General features: G+C 59.7%; 1 protein-coding gene across 1 annotated transcript; it reads right to left on the reverse strand.

The window, feature by feature from the left end:
* Positions 1-2,717: 2,717 nt before the first annotated feature.
* On the reverse strand, positions 2,718-5,637 carry PPIA (peptidylprolyl isomerase A). Its single transcript, XM_045089593.1, has 5 exons — positions 5,486-5,637; positions 4,453-4,483; positions 4,261-4,349; positions 3,912-4,084; positions 2,718-3,045 (listed from the first exon to the last, which is right to left on the reverse strand). Exons 1-5 carry the CDS (start codon positions 5,552-5,554, stop codon positions 2,913-2,915), a joined length of 495 nt encoding a protein of 164 aa, XP_044945528.1. The 5' UTR covers positions 5,555-5,637; the 3' UTR covers positions 2,718-2,912.
* Between the last annotated feature and the right edge of the window lie 6,722 nt (positions 5,638-12,359).

Raw genomic sequence — 12,359 nt, forward strand, 5'->3', positions numbered from 1 at the left:
GCCAGGGAGGGCTCACCGCGGGGGGGCACCAGGCCGAAGCCACACAGACAGACAGCTCATGTCAGACAGGGTATGGCGTGAGCGTCCCAAATGGTATCGTTTCTAACAGGTTGAGAGTGAAAGTCCATGATTCCTTAGTTATCAGAAAAGAGAGATTCGAAATTCACTCTATTTTCACGGTTTCAGAATAATGATTGATTCAGGCCGAGGTGAGACCGGAGGCCTGGGAACCGAGGCAGTGTCGCCTACGCACCACCTGCTCACCGGGAGGCGGACAGAGTCCCTTCCAGTAGGGCCGTCCAGCGGGCAGCACTGCCTCACCATGGAGACAGCCTGAGGTCAGGTGCACCCCACCAGAGGCGGAATCAAGGGCACACAGCCTCACCCACGAGGTCTTCCTGCTCAGAAGGGTCAGCTTGAGAGTAGTGAACATTCTCCACTTCACTTCCAGCTCACAGAGGAACATGCAAGGAAGGGACACAGACAGGTGATGTCTGGCTGCTCCAGAATTGAGGAGCTGCCTGACGTCACTGTTCCCCGCCACTTAGGGAGCCAATGACATAAAGTGCAGGCTGGGGCTCCTGGGTGGCTCAGTCGGCTGGGCATCTGCCTTCAGGTCATGATCTCAGGGTCCTGGGATTGGCCAACCCTCACCCTGGAAGCAAGCGTGACAGCGCATGGGTCCGAGCATGTCGTCTTCCTGGGGTCTGGGGCAATGGATTATGGTGACAATTGCCCAAGTCAGTAAGTTCACTAATAATTATTCTATTAAGAAGGGTGAATTTTACAATGTGTAATTATAATCTCAAAGTTCTTAACAGAAATCCCACTATGCAAAAAAAGTGGAAGGATCGTTGTGGATTTAAACAGACTGGAGACAGAACAAGATGTGGGGCCTGGGTTGGGTCCTGGCCAGGCGAAGGGGGTTGCGGAAGGCACCAGTTGTAGGGGAGTCCCACCATAACAAACTTGTCCCAAGCCCCCTGGGGAAAACCTAAATATGGACCAGGTACCACAGATTGTGTGGATTTTGCCCCATTTTCGGAGGTGTGAGAGGCGTTGGGTGAGGCCTGCCTTCAAGGGAGCGTGTTTGGCCAACTCCCCAGGGCATGGGGGACACCACAGACACACCACAACATGGACCTGCCTACCCTGCCTTCTCCTGGGGGCCTTCATCATGGAGCACTGACTGACCCTTACTTTGCATAGGTTTGAGCTTGCCCTCAATTTGAGAACCAAGCCCAGGATGTTTTGGGGAGACACATGGGTGCTGGAGATGGACAGGGACAGAGATTAGAACCATGGCTGCCTGTGGCGAGGGAACCAGCACGCCTCGAGCGACAGGCAGCTACTCTCCTTCCCAGCTCTCCCAATGCACGGACACTGGGCAACTTCTAAAGGTGGCCTGAGAGGATCCCCACCCTGGTTCTGCATGCCCTTGTGCAGTCCCCTCCCTTCAAGGGTGGGCTGAACCCCACAAACACAGCAACTGTGACACTGCGTTGTCCCGTTGTGGGGACTGACTTCCACTGACTCTGGCATCACCCCCCGCATCACCGTAATGGACACAACCACTGGATGATCGAGGACTAACCTGTTAACAAAGGAACAAGGCAGACTGGGTTGATGAAACGTCTCCCGGACACAAGACGCACATGGACAGTGTCCCCACAGTCACCCTGAGGACAAGAGAAAATGACACAGCCACAGACACACCAGCACCGTGTGCAGAGGGAACTGGCGAGCAGCCGGACATTCTCACACCACTCAGAACAGCTCCCGGCTCAAGAGCCCCTACAGGCAGGGGTGCTGCGGGTCGCAGAGGGTGCTCCTAGCTTGTAGTTCTCGACCTTTAGCAGGCTCCCTTCTGCCTGTCCAGGAAGCTTATCACTGACATCTGCACCACTTGGTCTCAAGCCCAGCTTACGAAGGGAAAGGGCCTTGCCTCAACCAGACCTGGGGACTCCGGATGATCAGGATGATCAGGTTCCCACGATGGCAAGGTGGCAGCCCTGGGGCGGGTCCTGACAGAGGTGGGGATTCAAGTCAAGGGTCAGGCAGAGTCCTGGGCTCTTACCCACCTTTCCCCATCACTTTCCTTTGTTAACAACATCCTCGCTTGCCAACCTTGTCCCCTAAGGCTGTTCCTGAAGTCAAGCTGAAGATCCAGCTACTCCACAATCACGAGCCAAAAACCTTCCCCAAGCTCTCCCGCAGAGGCACTGGGCACCTACAAAGCAATCGCCTCACAGGAGATCCAGAACCAGGTGCTGCCAGCGGTTAGAAGACTCAGCATAGGTGAGCCTGGGCCGGGCAGGTCGTCAGGCTTTGGCTCAGATCATGATCTCAGCATTCTGGGATCAAGTCCTACATCAGGCTCCCTGCTCGGCAGTAAGCCTAGTTCTCTCCCTCCCACTCATAAAAATAAAGCACATAATCCACATAGCAAATGGGGGAAACCTAGCACCCCCTTAATACCAGCAGACTTACATCCCAATGCAGGCCTCCAGAAGTTAGGATTCCACTTCCTGTAGCAGTCCCCACCCCGCTCCAAAGCTCTGGTCCAGCATGAGTCACCTCCTGTTGAAGTCATTCTGTGGACCCCCAGCCCCCACATACTCTGGGGTCACCTTATGATGGCTATTTCTTGGGTAAGGGGAGCAAACCAACCTGTTGCTGCAAGGACCCCCCGCCCCCCTCAAACAAGGACAGACAGCTGTGGTTTAGGTTTTATTTCATCATTAACTGAACTCTGAGATCCAGCTAGGCCTGGGGGTAAGGAACCATGGAACCCGCAGAACTGCAGCGAGTGGAGATTCTGGGGTAGTTCGAGCAGGCAGGGGTAGAGGGACGCTCTCCCGAGCTACAGAAGGAATGGTCGGGTAGTTAAGATAAAACACGAGTCAGACTGATCAGATCTGTCCACAGTCAGCAATGGTGATCTTCTTGCTGGTCTTGCCATTCCTGGACCCGAAGCGCTCCATGGCCTCCACGATGTTCATGCCCTCTTTGACCTTGCCAAAGACCACGTGCTTGCCATCCAACCTACAACACGACAGGCAGCATCAGCTCTGGGGCCAGTGACCAAGCAGCTCGCACTGCGCAGGTAAGGGAGCAGGGGCCCCACACCCCAATAGAGTACATCCAAGAACATCAGGAGGGGAGCGCACTCAGCTTTTAGCACCAGTGCCTACCGACCCAACACTGCATCCATTTAGCTGAACAAATGGCAACACCACAGTGACTAGGAATCGGCCTCAGAAGGGGAAAGTTCTCTCAACTGCTGTTAACAATGCTCTGCTCGAAACAGACCCTGAAGCGCACCCGTGTGGCCCAGTGAAATTAAGCACCTCCAGTCATCATCTCAGGGTCCCAGGGTCCCAGCTCCTCTTCCGCCTCTCCAGTACCTCCCCCAGCTTGTGTGTGCTCACAAGCCCTGGAGAGCCAACAAGCACTCGCGGACCACAAAAAGCACCGCTCTTCCCTTGTTTGTGAGTGATCTCCACACCCAACACAGGGCCTGAATTTATGATCCTGAGATGAAGCGTTCAGCCCTCCTGCGGAAGTGCCGTTCACTCCTCTGCTGAGCACCCCTCTCCCCATTCCGGTGTCTGTCTTTCAAGATTTTATTCATTAGAGATCACAAGTAGGCAGAGATGCGGGTGTGTGTGTGTGTAGCAGGCTCCCTGCCCAGCAAGGAGCCCGAGGCAGTACTTGATCCCAGGACCCTGAGCCCAAGGCAGACGTTCAACCCACTGAACCACCCAGGCATCCCCAGTATCTTGCCTTCTGTAGCACAGGACGGAATTCTGTAACTCCCCCACCTTCCCCCACCCCTTTAGATGGAAAACAGAAACAGGGAAGAGAGGGTCTGTCCCCCCTCGGTATTCTTCGCCGTGCCCTGCTCTTACCACTCGGTCTTGGCAGTGCAGATGAAGAACTGGGAGCCGTTCGTGTTGGGTCCAGCATTGGCCATGGACAGGATGCCAGGACCCGTGTGCTTCAGGATAAAGTTCTCATCATCAAACTTCTCCCCGTAGATGGACTTACCACCAGTGCCATTATGGCGTGTGAAGTCCCCACCCTGTAAACAAGAGCAAAACCTGTCACTCCTGGCAGCACGATCGGAAAATGCACCAAACTTCGAAACTCTACCCTGAAAACACCAGCTCCAGCTGACTCGCAAGGTCAAGTGGGCAGCAGCTCCCACACACGCACCGGCTCGCTCTCCGGGGAGACTCACAGCAGCGCAGCCCGTACCTGGCACATAAATCCCGGGATGATCCTGTGAAAGCAGGAACCTTTGTAACCGAATCCTTTCTCTCCGGTGCTCAGAGCACGGAAGTTCTCTGTCGCGAGAAAACACACACACCCACATGTACACAGACACACCCGCAGGCGCTCAGGGTCGCGACCTGCCGCACGCCAGGGCTCCGCACCAAGAACACTCACCTGCCGTCTTCGGCACCTTGTCTGCGAACAGCTGCAAGAGAAAAGAGCGTGGTAAGCGTCCGCGCGCGTCTGCGGCTCGGCAGCCCGTCTCGGGGCCTCCAAACCACGACAAGAAAATGCCTCTTTGGTGATTATCACGAATCCCAAGAACCAACGGCTCCCCCCAGGCGGAGGTCCCGTGGGGTCGGGATGGGCAACACAAGACCCAGACGCGCCAAACTCCGCCACCGGCCAGGAACACGCGCGAGACTTCCCTGCCCCCAACGTCAGGGGCCTCACACTCCGAACGCGCGCGGCGGCCTCACCCCGTCGGCTCCCGGAGGCCGTCCTGCACCGGGAGTCCCCGCGGGGCGTGGGACCCACTTTACATGTAACTGACGCCGCGTGCCTGCGCTGGGGTTCCCGACGCGCCTGCCAGGAAGCCCACCCGCAGGGGTGCAGGCGCCTCCCTTAAGCCCCGCCCGCCCGATCTCGGGGCGGGGGAGGCTGGGATCTGCCCCCGGAGGCCGCCAGGAAGGGATTCCGCACGTCCCCCAGCAGATGAGCCCCCGGGAGGGGCCGAGGCCGCGCCACGTGCGAAGGGCTGCCGGGCGCGTCCCCGTGCGGCGCACGCAGAGCTGCCGGGGGACCGTTGGGCGGGCGGGGCCGGCGTCGTCGGCGCAAGGCGGGGGCGCCGCACGCTTCCGCCGGGCGGGGCCGGGCCGCTTCCGCAGTGCGCCCCCCCTCCCGCACCGCGGTCCCCTAGGCCGCCCCCACGGGGCCCCCGCCGCCCCGCCTGCGGGCGTTGCCTACCCCGAGCGCGCGGCCCGAGCACGTGCGCGCCGCCCGTCCCCCGCCGCCCCGCCTTTGTCCGCCGCCGCCCCTCCCCCGCCGCCCCCGGCCGCCCAAAATGGCCCCTCGTCAGGAAATGGCGCCGCACCGCCCGCGCTTCTCGGGCCGGGGCCGCCCGTCCGCCCGCGCCCCCGCTCGCCGCCGCCCCCCGTTCGCCCGCGCCCGCCCGCCCGCGCCCGTGCGGCGCGCCCCGGCCGCCCACCTCGAAGGAGACGCGGCCCAAAGGCTCGCCGTCCACGGCGATGTCGAAGAACACGGTGGGGTTGACCATGGCTGGGCAGCGCGGACGGCTCTGGAGCGGCGGCGTCTGCAAGGCGGCACGAGCTCCGCCGCCGTCCCTTTTATAGCTCGCCGGGCCCCGCCCACGGCCGGTCGCGCGCCCGGACTCTGGCCAATCGCGAGCGCGAGCTGGCCGGAGTGATGGTGCGGCTGGCCTATGAGCGGAGACGGCGCCGGAGGGGCGGGATGGGGGGCGCGCGTGCGCGCTGACGGCGCAGGCAGGTTCCCGCCTGCGGGCTCCGTCGCGCCGCGGCGGCGTGGGGACTAGGTCGGGGACGGGGTGCGGGCGTGGGGGGCCGAGGCCCTGCGCGCCGGCGGAGCCCTAGGGAGCGCCGGGCGGGAGGGGGACGGAGGCGACGGCGCGGGCAGGCCTGTGCAGCCCGGCGGCCAGGGCGTGTCCCCATTGCGCAGAGGGGGCAACTGAGGCGAACGCAGGCCTCAAGGTCGCGCCGCCCGCCAAGGTCGCCCGCGCCCCCCAGGCCTGCACCCCGCGACCCCGCGCGCGGCTGGGGGCGCCGGGTGTTCCCGGGCATTGCCCCCTTCTCCAGCGCACGGGCCGCCGCCCCCGTCTCAGAGGTTACGAAATGCCTCCAAATGCCCCACTTTCCGAAAATACCCTGCAGAGTCCGCTCGAGCTTTCTCCGGTAGGGGGACGTTGACGCGAGGGCCCGGCAGGCGCGTACCTGCAGAGACGCGGCGCGCGTTCTTGCCCCGTTTCGACCTGGGGAGCAGGAGTGAGCCGCGCCCCAGACGGCGTCCACCCCCACGCCCGGGCTCTGACGCGGACGGTGACCCCATCCCTCGTGCGGAGGCTGGAAGGGGGTTGTCAGGTCCTCGGAGGCCGCTTAGTTGCGCAGTCCCGGTGTCCTTTCGTGTGTCGTCCGCCCGGCCCGGGAAGCCGCTCGATGCGCCCCGCCGGGGGCGTCCCGCGCTGTCCCGGCAGTTGCGTGCGGAGCCCGCGTGTGCTGGGCTGGCAGACCCTGCTTCCCGGCCCCGCCACCCCGCGGCCCCCGCTGTCAGCGCTGCAAAGTGGGGCTCCTCCCTGTGAGCAGCTGCTCGGAGTCACCGGCCTGCGAGTGTTCCGAAGCCAGACCTGGAAACCGTCGCCCCCCTCCCGTATCACCTGGGGTTTGGTGACCTTGAGGAAGCTGTGCGTTCCCTTTTGCATGAAACAAAGTGCCCCAGGCCCTCAGCCCTAAACGCGGGGCATGGCTCTCTGAGCCCTGTAGCACTTAGGGACCCGTCCTAGGGAAGGGAGGACCCTGCGAATGCAGAAGCGACCTGGCTCACGCTCACATCCCAGTAAAGTCTTGCCTTCTCGTAAACATCCCCGGGGTCAGCACAGTCCCGGAGCTGCCCCTTGGATTCACACCAGCACGCAGTGTGTGCACTCAAGGAGATGAGCGTGCTAGAGGAGCCGGTGGGGCAGGGAGTCCCGAGTTAGCATTATCAGCTGAACCCAACTTCCTAACTGAGTAAAGTATCAGCTGGCCCAGAACCTCAGGAATGCGGGGCTGTCCTGCCTTGTTTGGATGAATCACACTTGAAGCAAACCCAACCGAGACAGCTCCCTGATCCCACTAGCTCCGGGGTGCTCTAAACCCACCAGCACGGCTCTGTAACCTTGTTCCTATAGCATGTTTTGCACAAATGGGTCTCCCAAGATGTCTCTGAGCCACAGAGAACATAATGGGAGAAAAAACAGGTTACTGAAAACATTAAGGAAACAGACCACTCTGGAAGAGGGTGACTCGACTCGTCTCCTGTGTACCTCTCGCCCAGGGACTGCCGTGGACCGTCTGTCTTCCTGCTGCTGCTGTGACTTCAGAGTCCACAGTCCCAGGGCTTGTCCCAGGCCCCCTTTCCCTGACACTGCCCTGCGTCAGCCATGTCCCCCACAGCTCCTACTGCTTTCCTGAGGCCTTGGCTCCCCCAACCGTCTCTCCAGTTCTGCCTTCTCCCATGAACTCCTTCAGATTGCTCCTGAGTCACAGTTCTGTGTTCCACTCGGTGATGCTTCTTACACACCCACCACGGTCAGTCTCACCCATTCCCAAGGCTCAGATCACCGGGAGGCTTCTAGGCCAGCCCCCAAGCCCACGGCTCCCTCCAGAGCTGCCATGGATCCCTCTGCCATTCCTCCTCATGGATAAACCACTCACAGACAGCTCTGCCACCTCCCTCCCCAGGCTGCCACTGCCGCCTCCTCCTCCTCCTCTTCCCTCCCTCCCTGGGCCTTCCCACAGCTACAGCTCCTGCTTGGCCTTTTGCAGCAGCGCCCTGCCTGATTATTGGGCCCCAGTTTTTCCAGGGACTTCCAGAATGATCATTCTCAAATCCTCTGAAATTGTAACTCCCATGCTAAACTACACAGGATAGATGGAAGCAGCCCTTCATGGCCGCGTCTCAGCCGGCCTGTGCTCCAGTTCTGTCGGTGGACGGCCCTCCTGCCAGCTGAGCTTCTCCGCACTGCCCCCCTGGCTTTGCAGGATTCACCCTTTGCCTACACAGGGCCTCCCTGTTCCCCACCTGCAAAGCTCACTTTGTGCTGGGTCCTCCCTGGGACGCTTTCCCGAGCTCTCCTGGAGTTGGGTGCCTGAGAACACCCCTCAGAATAGAACTCAGTAAAGGTGTGTTGAATCAATGCCCAGGTGAGGCCCGCAGTTCTGTGTGCTGAGTGGAAGGGCCCACAAGAGCTGGCTCTGGGTGAGTCTCCCTGGTGGGCTTGTCCATGAGTCCCCCCGACGGCCGGGCCTGGGCCTGTGCCCACGTGGGTGTCAGCTGGCTCTCCCAGCTTTGGAGAGTCAGCCTGCCTGTGGACGTGGTCGAGGGATGGGCAGCTTGCCTCTACTCCCACCCACCTCGACAGGCTGCTGAGAGCCATCAGCACCCTCGCTTTCTTCCCTGACCTGTCTGTCCTCTCCAGGCTGTTGTCTGTCCAGGCCCGACCTACGTGTGTGGCCTGCCTCCTTCCAACCCACCACTCTGAACTCGCTTGCAGGGATAGCTGGCACTGCCACGTCCCAGACTCCTGCCTCACTTTGCCCCTCAAGCTGCTCCCACCCAGGCCCCCCGACCTCTGCTTCACCAGCCCCACACACTTGTGTGCTTTATGGCGGCTGGCATCTGGCCCCGTGAATGAGGCAGGGTCCTCCACTCGGGGCCGCAGGGACCACCCCACAGTTCGATTCAGAGCAGGCCAACAGCAAGGGGGGATGCCCACAACAGTGGCTCCCAGGGGAATTTGTCTAGGCACTGAGGGTCTAGGGCAGAGCCCAGTGCCTATGTGCTGTCAGGGGATCGAGCTGACCGGGAAGTCCAGAGTCAGGGAGCTGTGTGGGAAATGCCATCCCAGCAGGTACCCCTGTCCGCACCCGCTCCCTGGGCTGGTGAGCCTGGAAAGGAGACGGAGGTCCTCTGGCTGCCCCGCAGGCATAGACACCACCAGATACTGAGGAGACATTTGCGGACCTGAGGATTGTGTCATGGTTAAGGAGGCTCATTTATTTATTTTTTTAAAGATTCATTTATTTGACAGAGAGAGAAAGTGAGCACTAGCGGGGGTGCTGCAGAGAGAGAGGGAGAAGCAGGTTCCCACTGAGCAGGGAGTCCGCCTGATGTGGGGCTTGATCCCGGGACCTTGGGATCATGACCTGAGTCGAAGGCAGACGCTCCACGGAGCCACCCAGGCGCCCCGTGGTTAACGGTGTTCAGAGGAAGAGAACTGTGAGATGGCATACTGTGTGTCCCCCCGGCCTGTGAGCAAAGGGGTGCAGGCAAGGATGCGTCCCCAAAGGACCTCGTGCCCACTTTTAGGAACTCGCTGTCCCCAACCCCAAACTGCATTTTCAAATGTGTAGTTACAAGTTGATTGAAATTTCCAGTTCAGACCTGCACATTGAAATCCTGCAAATGTTATGTATTGTGTCTTCACATTTAAGACAACTTTACGTTCAACATATTTAGAAGTTCATCTTATTTAATACTAAGGGAGATTTTCTTTGTTATTTTTGGCCAAATAAGGACTTTAAAAGGAAACCAGATAGATTACATTTAGAAAGGCTGTTGAAATATTTGAACGTGTATTTGAACAATTTCAAATCTGCTATACTCACAAGCAGACTAAGATGGTTTGCAAGCTAAAGAGTTATGTGTTTGTTTTTAGATTTATGTTTTTAGAAAGACAAATGTAATAAATTAAGTATCAGCTGGTACAAATAAAATAACACAAGCCTACATGAGAAGCCATAGGGCCCACAAGGCCATGACAGGGGCCCTGGGGACTTAGCTCCTGCCGTCCCCAGGCTGGTCAGCTCAGGGCTCCAGATAGCGCCTCTCCCCCGCTCCGTATCTCCCAAGTTCATGTCCCAGTTCATCCGGCTGGGCTGCCGGAAGACCAGGGAAGGGGAGAGAAGGAAATCGCAGGCTGGGAGTGATGCCGCCTATTAGTCCTGTTCCCAGCTTCCCCCGAGCCTCCCAGAGGCGGTCGCCCTCTGTGCAGTAATCCGGTAAACTGGATATTTGGGCCTGGGCGCACCACCACCGAGCCCCCTGCATTCTGCTGGTGATGAGGTGGCGAGAGGGCGCTCCAGGGAGATGGACGGCCGGCAGCAGACAAGGGACTGGGCATCCTGAGCCAGCAAGTGGCACAGGGAGGACCAGACCCTCCAGGGCTGGGGGAGGCCCTCCAGCTGCTTCTTCAGCCTCCAGACAGGGCTGCGTTTTGGAGGTGGAGCCAGGTGTCTGCTGCGTGGATCCCAGATGGCCCAGGTCACCGGAGGCTGCTGGGGTCTGGGGCTTTCCCACAGCCTCCCACCGGGACTCACGAGGGGAATCCCTCCAACAGAGAAGGAGGTACAGTAACCAAACCCAGAGGACTGAGGCCTGAGTCCTTTCAGAGCTCTAGGGAGTGTCCAGTGCCGTTCTTGGGGTCAGTGTGGAGTTCTCCCACCAGTCCTTCGAAGTGGACGCTGGTAATTTCCCCAGGGAGATGAGACTCAGCAAGGCCACACGGCTGGCAGGAGCTAGAGGCGGGTGACACCTGGTCTCCCGGGCCCGGGTCACCTGCTCATTGCCAGCACACCTGGTCCCAGAAGTAAACCAGACAGAGGGCTCTGGTGCCGCACACACAATAGGACATTCGCTGCTTCAGCCGGTGTGGACAGCTCCACCACACGGAGCGCGTTCATTTCACGCTGCCACCCCCACCCTCCATCTCCAGAACTTTCCGTCTGTGCCCCGCCAACACGGAGTCCCCACCCCCTCCCCCACACCCCTGCCCCCTGCTCCGCCCACTGTCTCTTACTGCAGCTTCTGGGATACCTCCTGTAGGTGGGACTATGTCCTTCTGTGACCAGCTCATTTCACGCCACGTCGCGTCCCCAGGGACAAATCAGTGTCGCAGGCGTCCTTCCTTTTTGTGGCTGCGTGATGTCCCACAGCAGGGACACGCCCTCTTTTGTTCATCGGTTCACCCGTGGATGCACACTCCGGGTGCTTCCTGCCGCTGGTTGCTGTGAACGTGGCCGAGTCCCTGCTGTTGGTCCTTCTGGGTGCATGACCCCGAGTGGCTCTCACTGGGCCACAGAGTTAACCTAGGTTTCATTCTGTCAGGAACCGCCATGCTGTTTCCTGCCACTGTGGCCTCGTGGCCACAGCCACCAACCCAGGTCCTCCAGGTCCCGCCAGCACCTGCTGTGTCCTGCTTGTTTCTCTGATTTGGTGGCTGTGAGGGGCGAGGTGGTGGTTTTGTTTGGGATTGTCCTCATGGTCACAGACACCGCGCATCCTCTCCGGGGTCGGCCGTCTGTGTCCTCTTCTGAGAAACGTCTGCTCAAGTCCTCCGCCTATTTTTTTCATTGGATTGTTTGCTTGCTCTTTGTTTGTTTGTTTCTTTTTTTAAAGATTTTATTTATTTGAGAGAGAGAATGCGCGCAGGCCAGGGGGAGGGGCAGAGAAGCAGGCTTCCCGCTGAGCGGGGAGCCAGATGCCGGACTCCATCCCAGGACCCTGGGATCATGACCTGAACTGAAGGCAGACGCTTTACCACCTGAGACCCCCAGGTGCCCTGTCGAGGTGTCAGGCTCTGGTCACATTCTGGGTATTAACCCTTTATCAGATGCGCGACTGCGCGAACCGGGACCCCTGCGGTACGGACTGCGTGTCCTTCCCCTGCCACCTGTTGGGGCCGTTTGGTTGGTTTTAAAGAGTCAATGACGATCCGTGAGAATTGTATTTGGGAATTACAAATAATACGTAAAAGGCCAACTTTTGAGCAGATTTCTTTAAATAGACATTTTTCAAGCAGTTTCACGTGTACAGCAAGACTGGGTGGAAGCTTCAGATGGAGATTTTCCCCCAGGCTCCCCCTGCGCCCACCACTCACGTCCCCATAGCGGGAGGCGCTGGTGACAAGGGATGGGCTGCGCAGATGGGCCATTCTCACCCAGAGCCCGGGGCGCACCTCAGGGCTCCCTGTGGCTGTGGACAAACTCCCTGCCCGTGTCCACCGCAGAGCCCTTTCGGCGCCCCCCAGCCCCTGCTCACCCCCAGCCGATCCTTGCAGTCTCCGGACCTGCCCGTTCTCCAGAAGGTCAGACTTGGGATCCCGCAGGCTGAGCCTCCTCAGACTGGGACTGTTGCTCAGAGCCGGACTTTGGCATCTCCACGACTTCCCCCCGCTCGCGCTGCTGGGAGTCCCCTGTCTGGACAGGCGGAGGGGCTACCCTCTCGGCCGCTGAAGGATATCACATGCATCCGAGTTTTGCCAACACTGTTTGTCAGCACCTGTGTTTGGG

The sequence above is a fragment of the Mustela putorius genome, unplaced genomic scaffold, assembly GCF_011764305.1.
Source record: "Mustela putorius furo isolate JIRA1106 unplaced genomic scaffold, ASM1176430v1.1 tig00003845_pilon_pilon_pilon, whole genome shotgun sequence".
In the NCBI taxonomy this organism is placed as follows: Eukaryota; Metazoa; Chordata; class Mammalia; order Carnivora; family Mustelidae; genus Mustela; species Mustela putorius.

Excerpts from the sequence above, each read along its gene's own strand:
- PPIA (XM_045089593.1), bottom strand. The coding sequence starts at position 5,554 with ATGGTCAACCCCACCGTGTTCTTCGACATCGCCGTGGACGGCGAGCCT. Across the intron at positions 4,484-5,485 it reads TGGGCCGCGTCTCCTTCGAG|CTGTTCGCAGACAAGGTGCC; the intron begins GTGGGCGGCCGG and ends TTTCTCTTGCAG. Across the intron at positions 4,350-4,452 it reads CAAGGTGCCGAAGACGGCAG|AGAACTTCCGTGCTCTGAGC; the intron begins GTGAGTGTTCTT and ends TTCTCGCGACAG.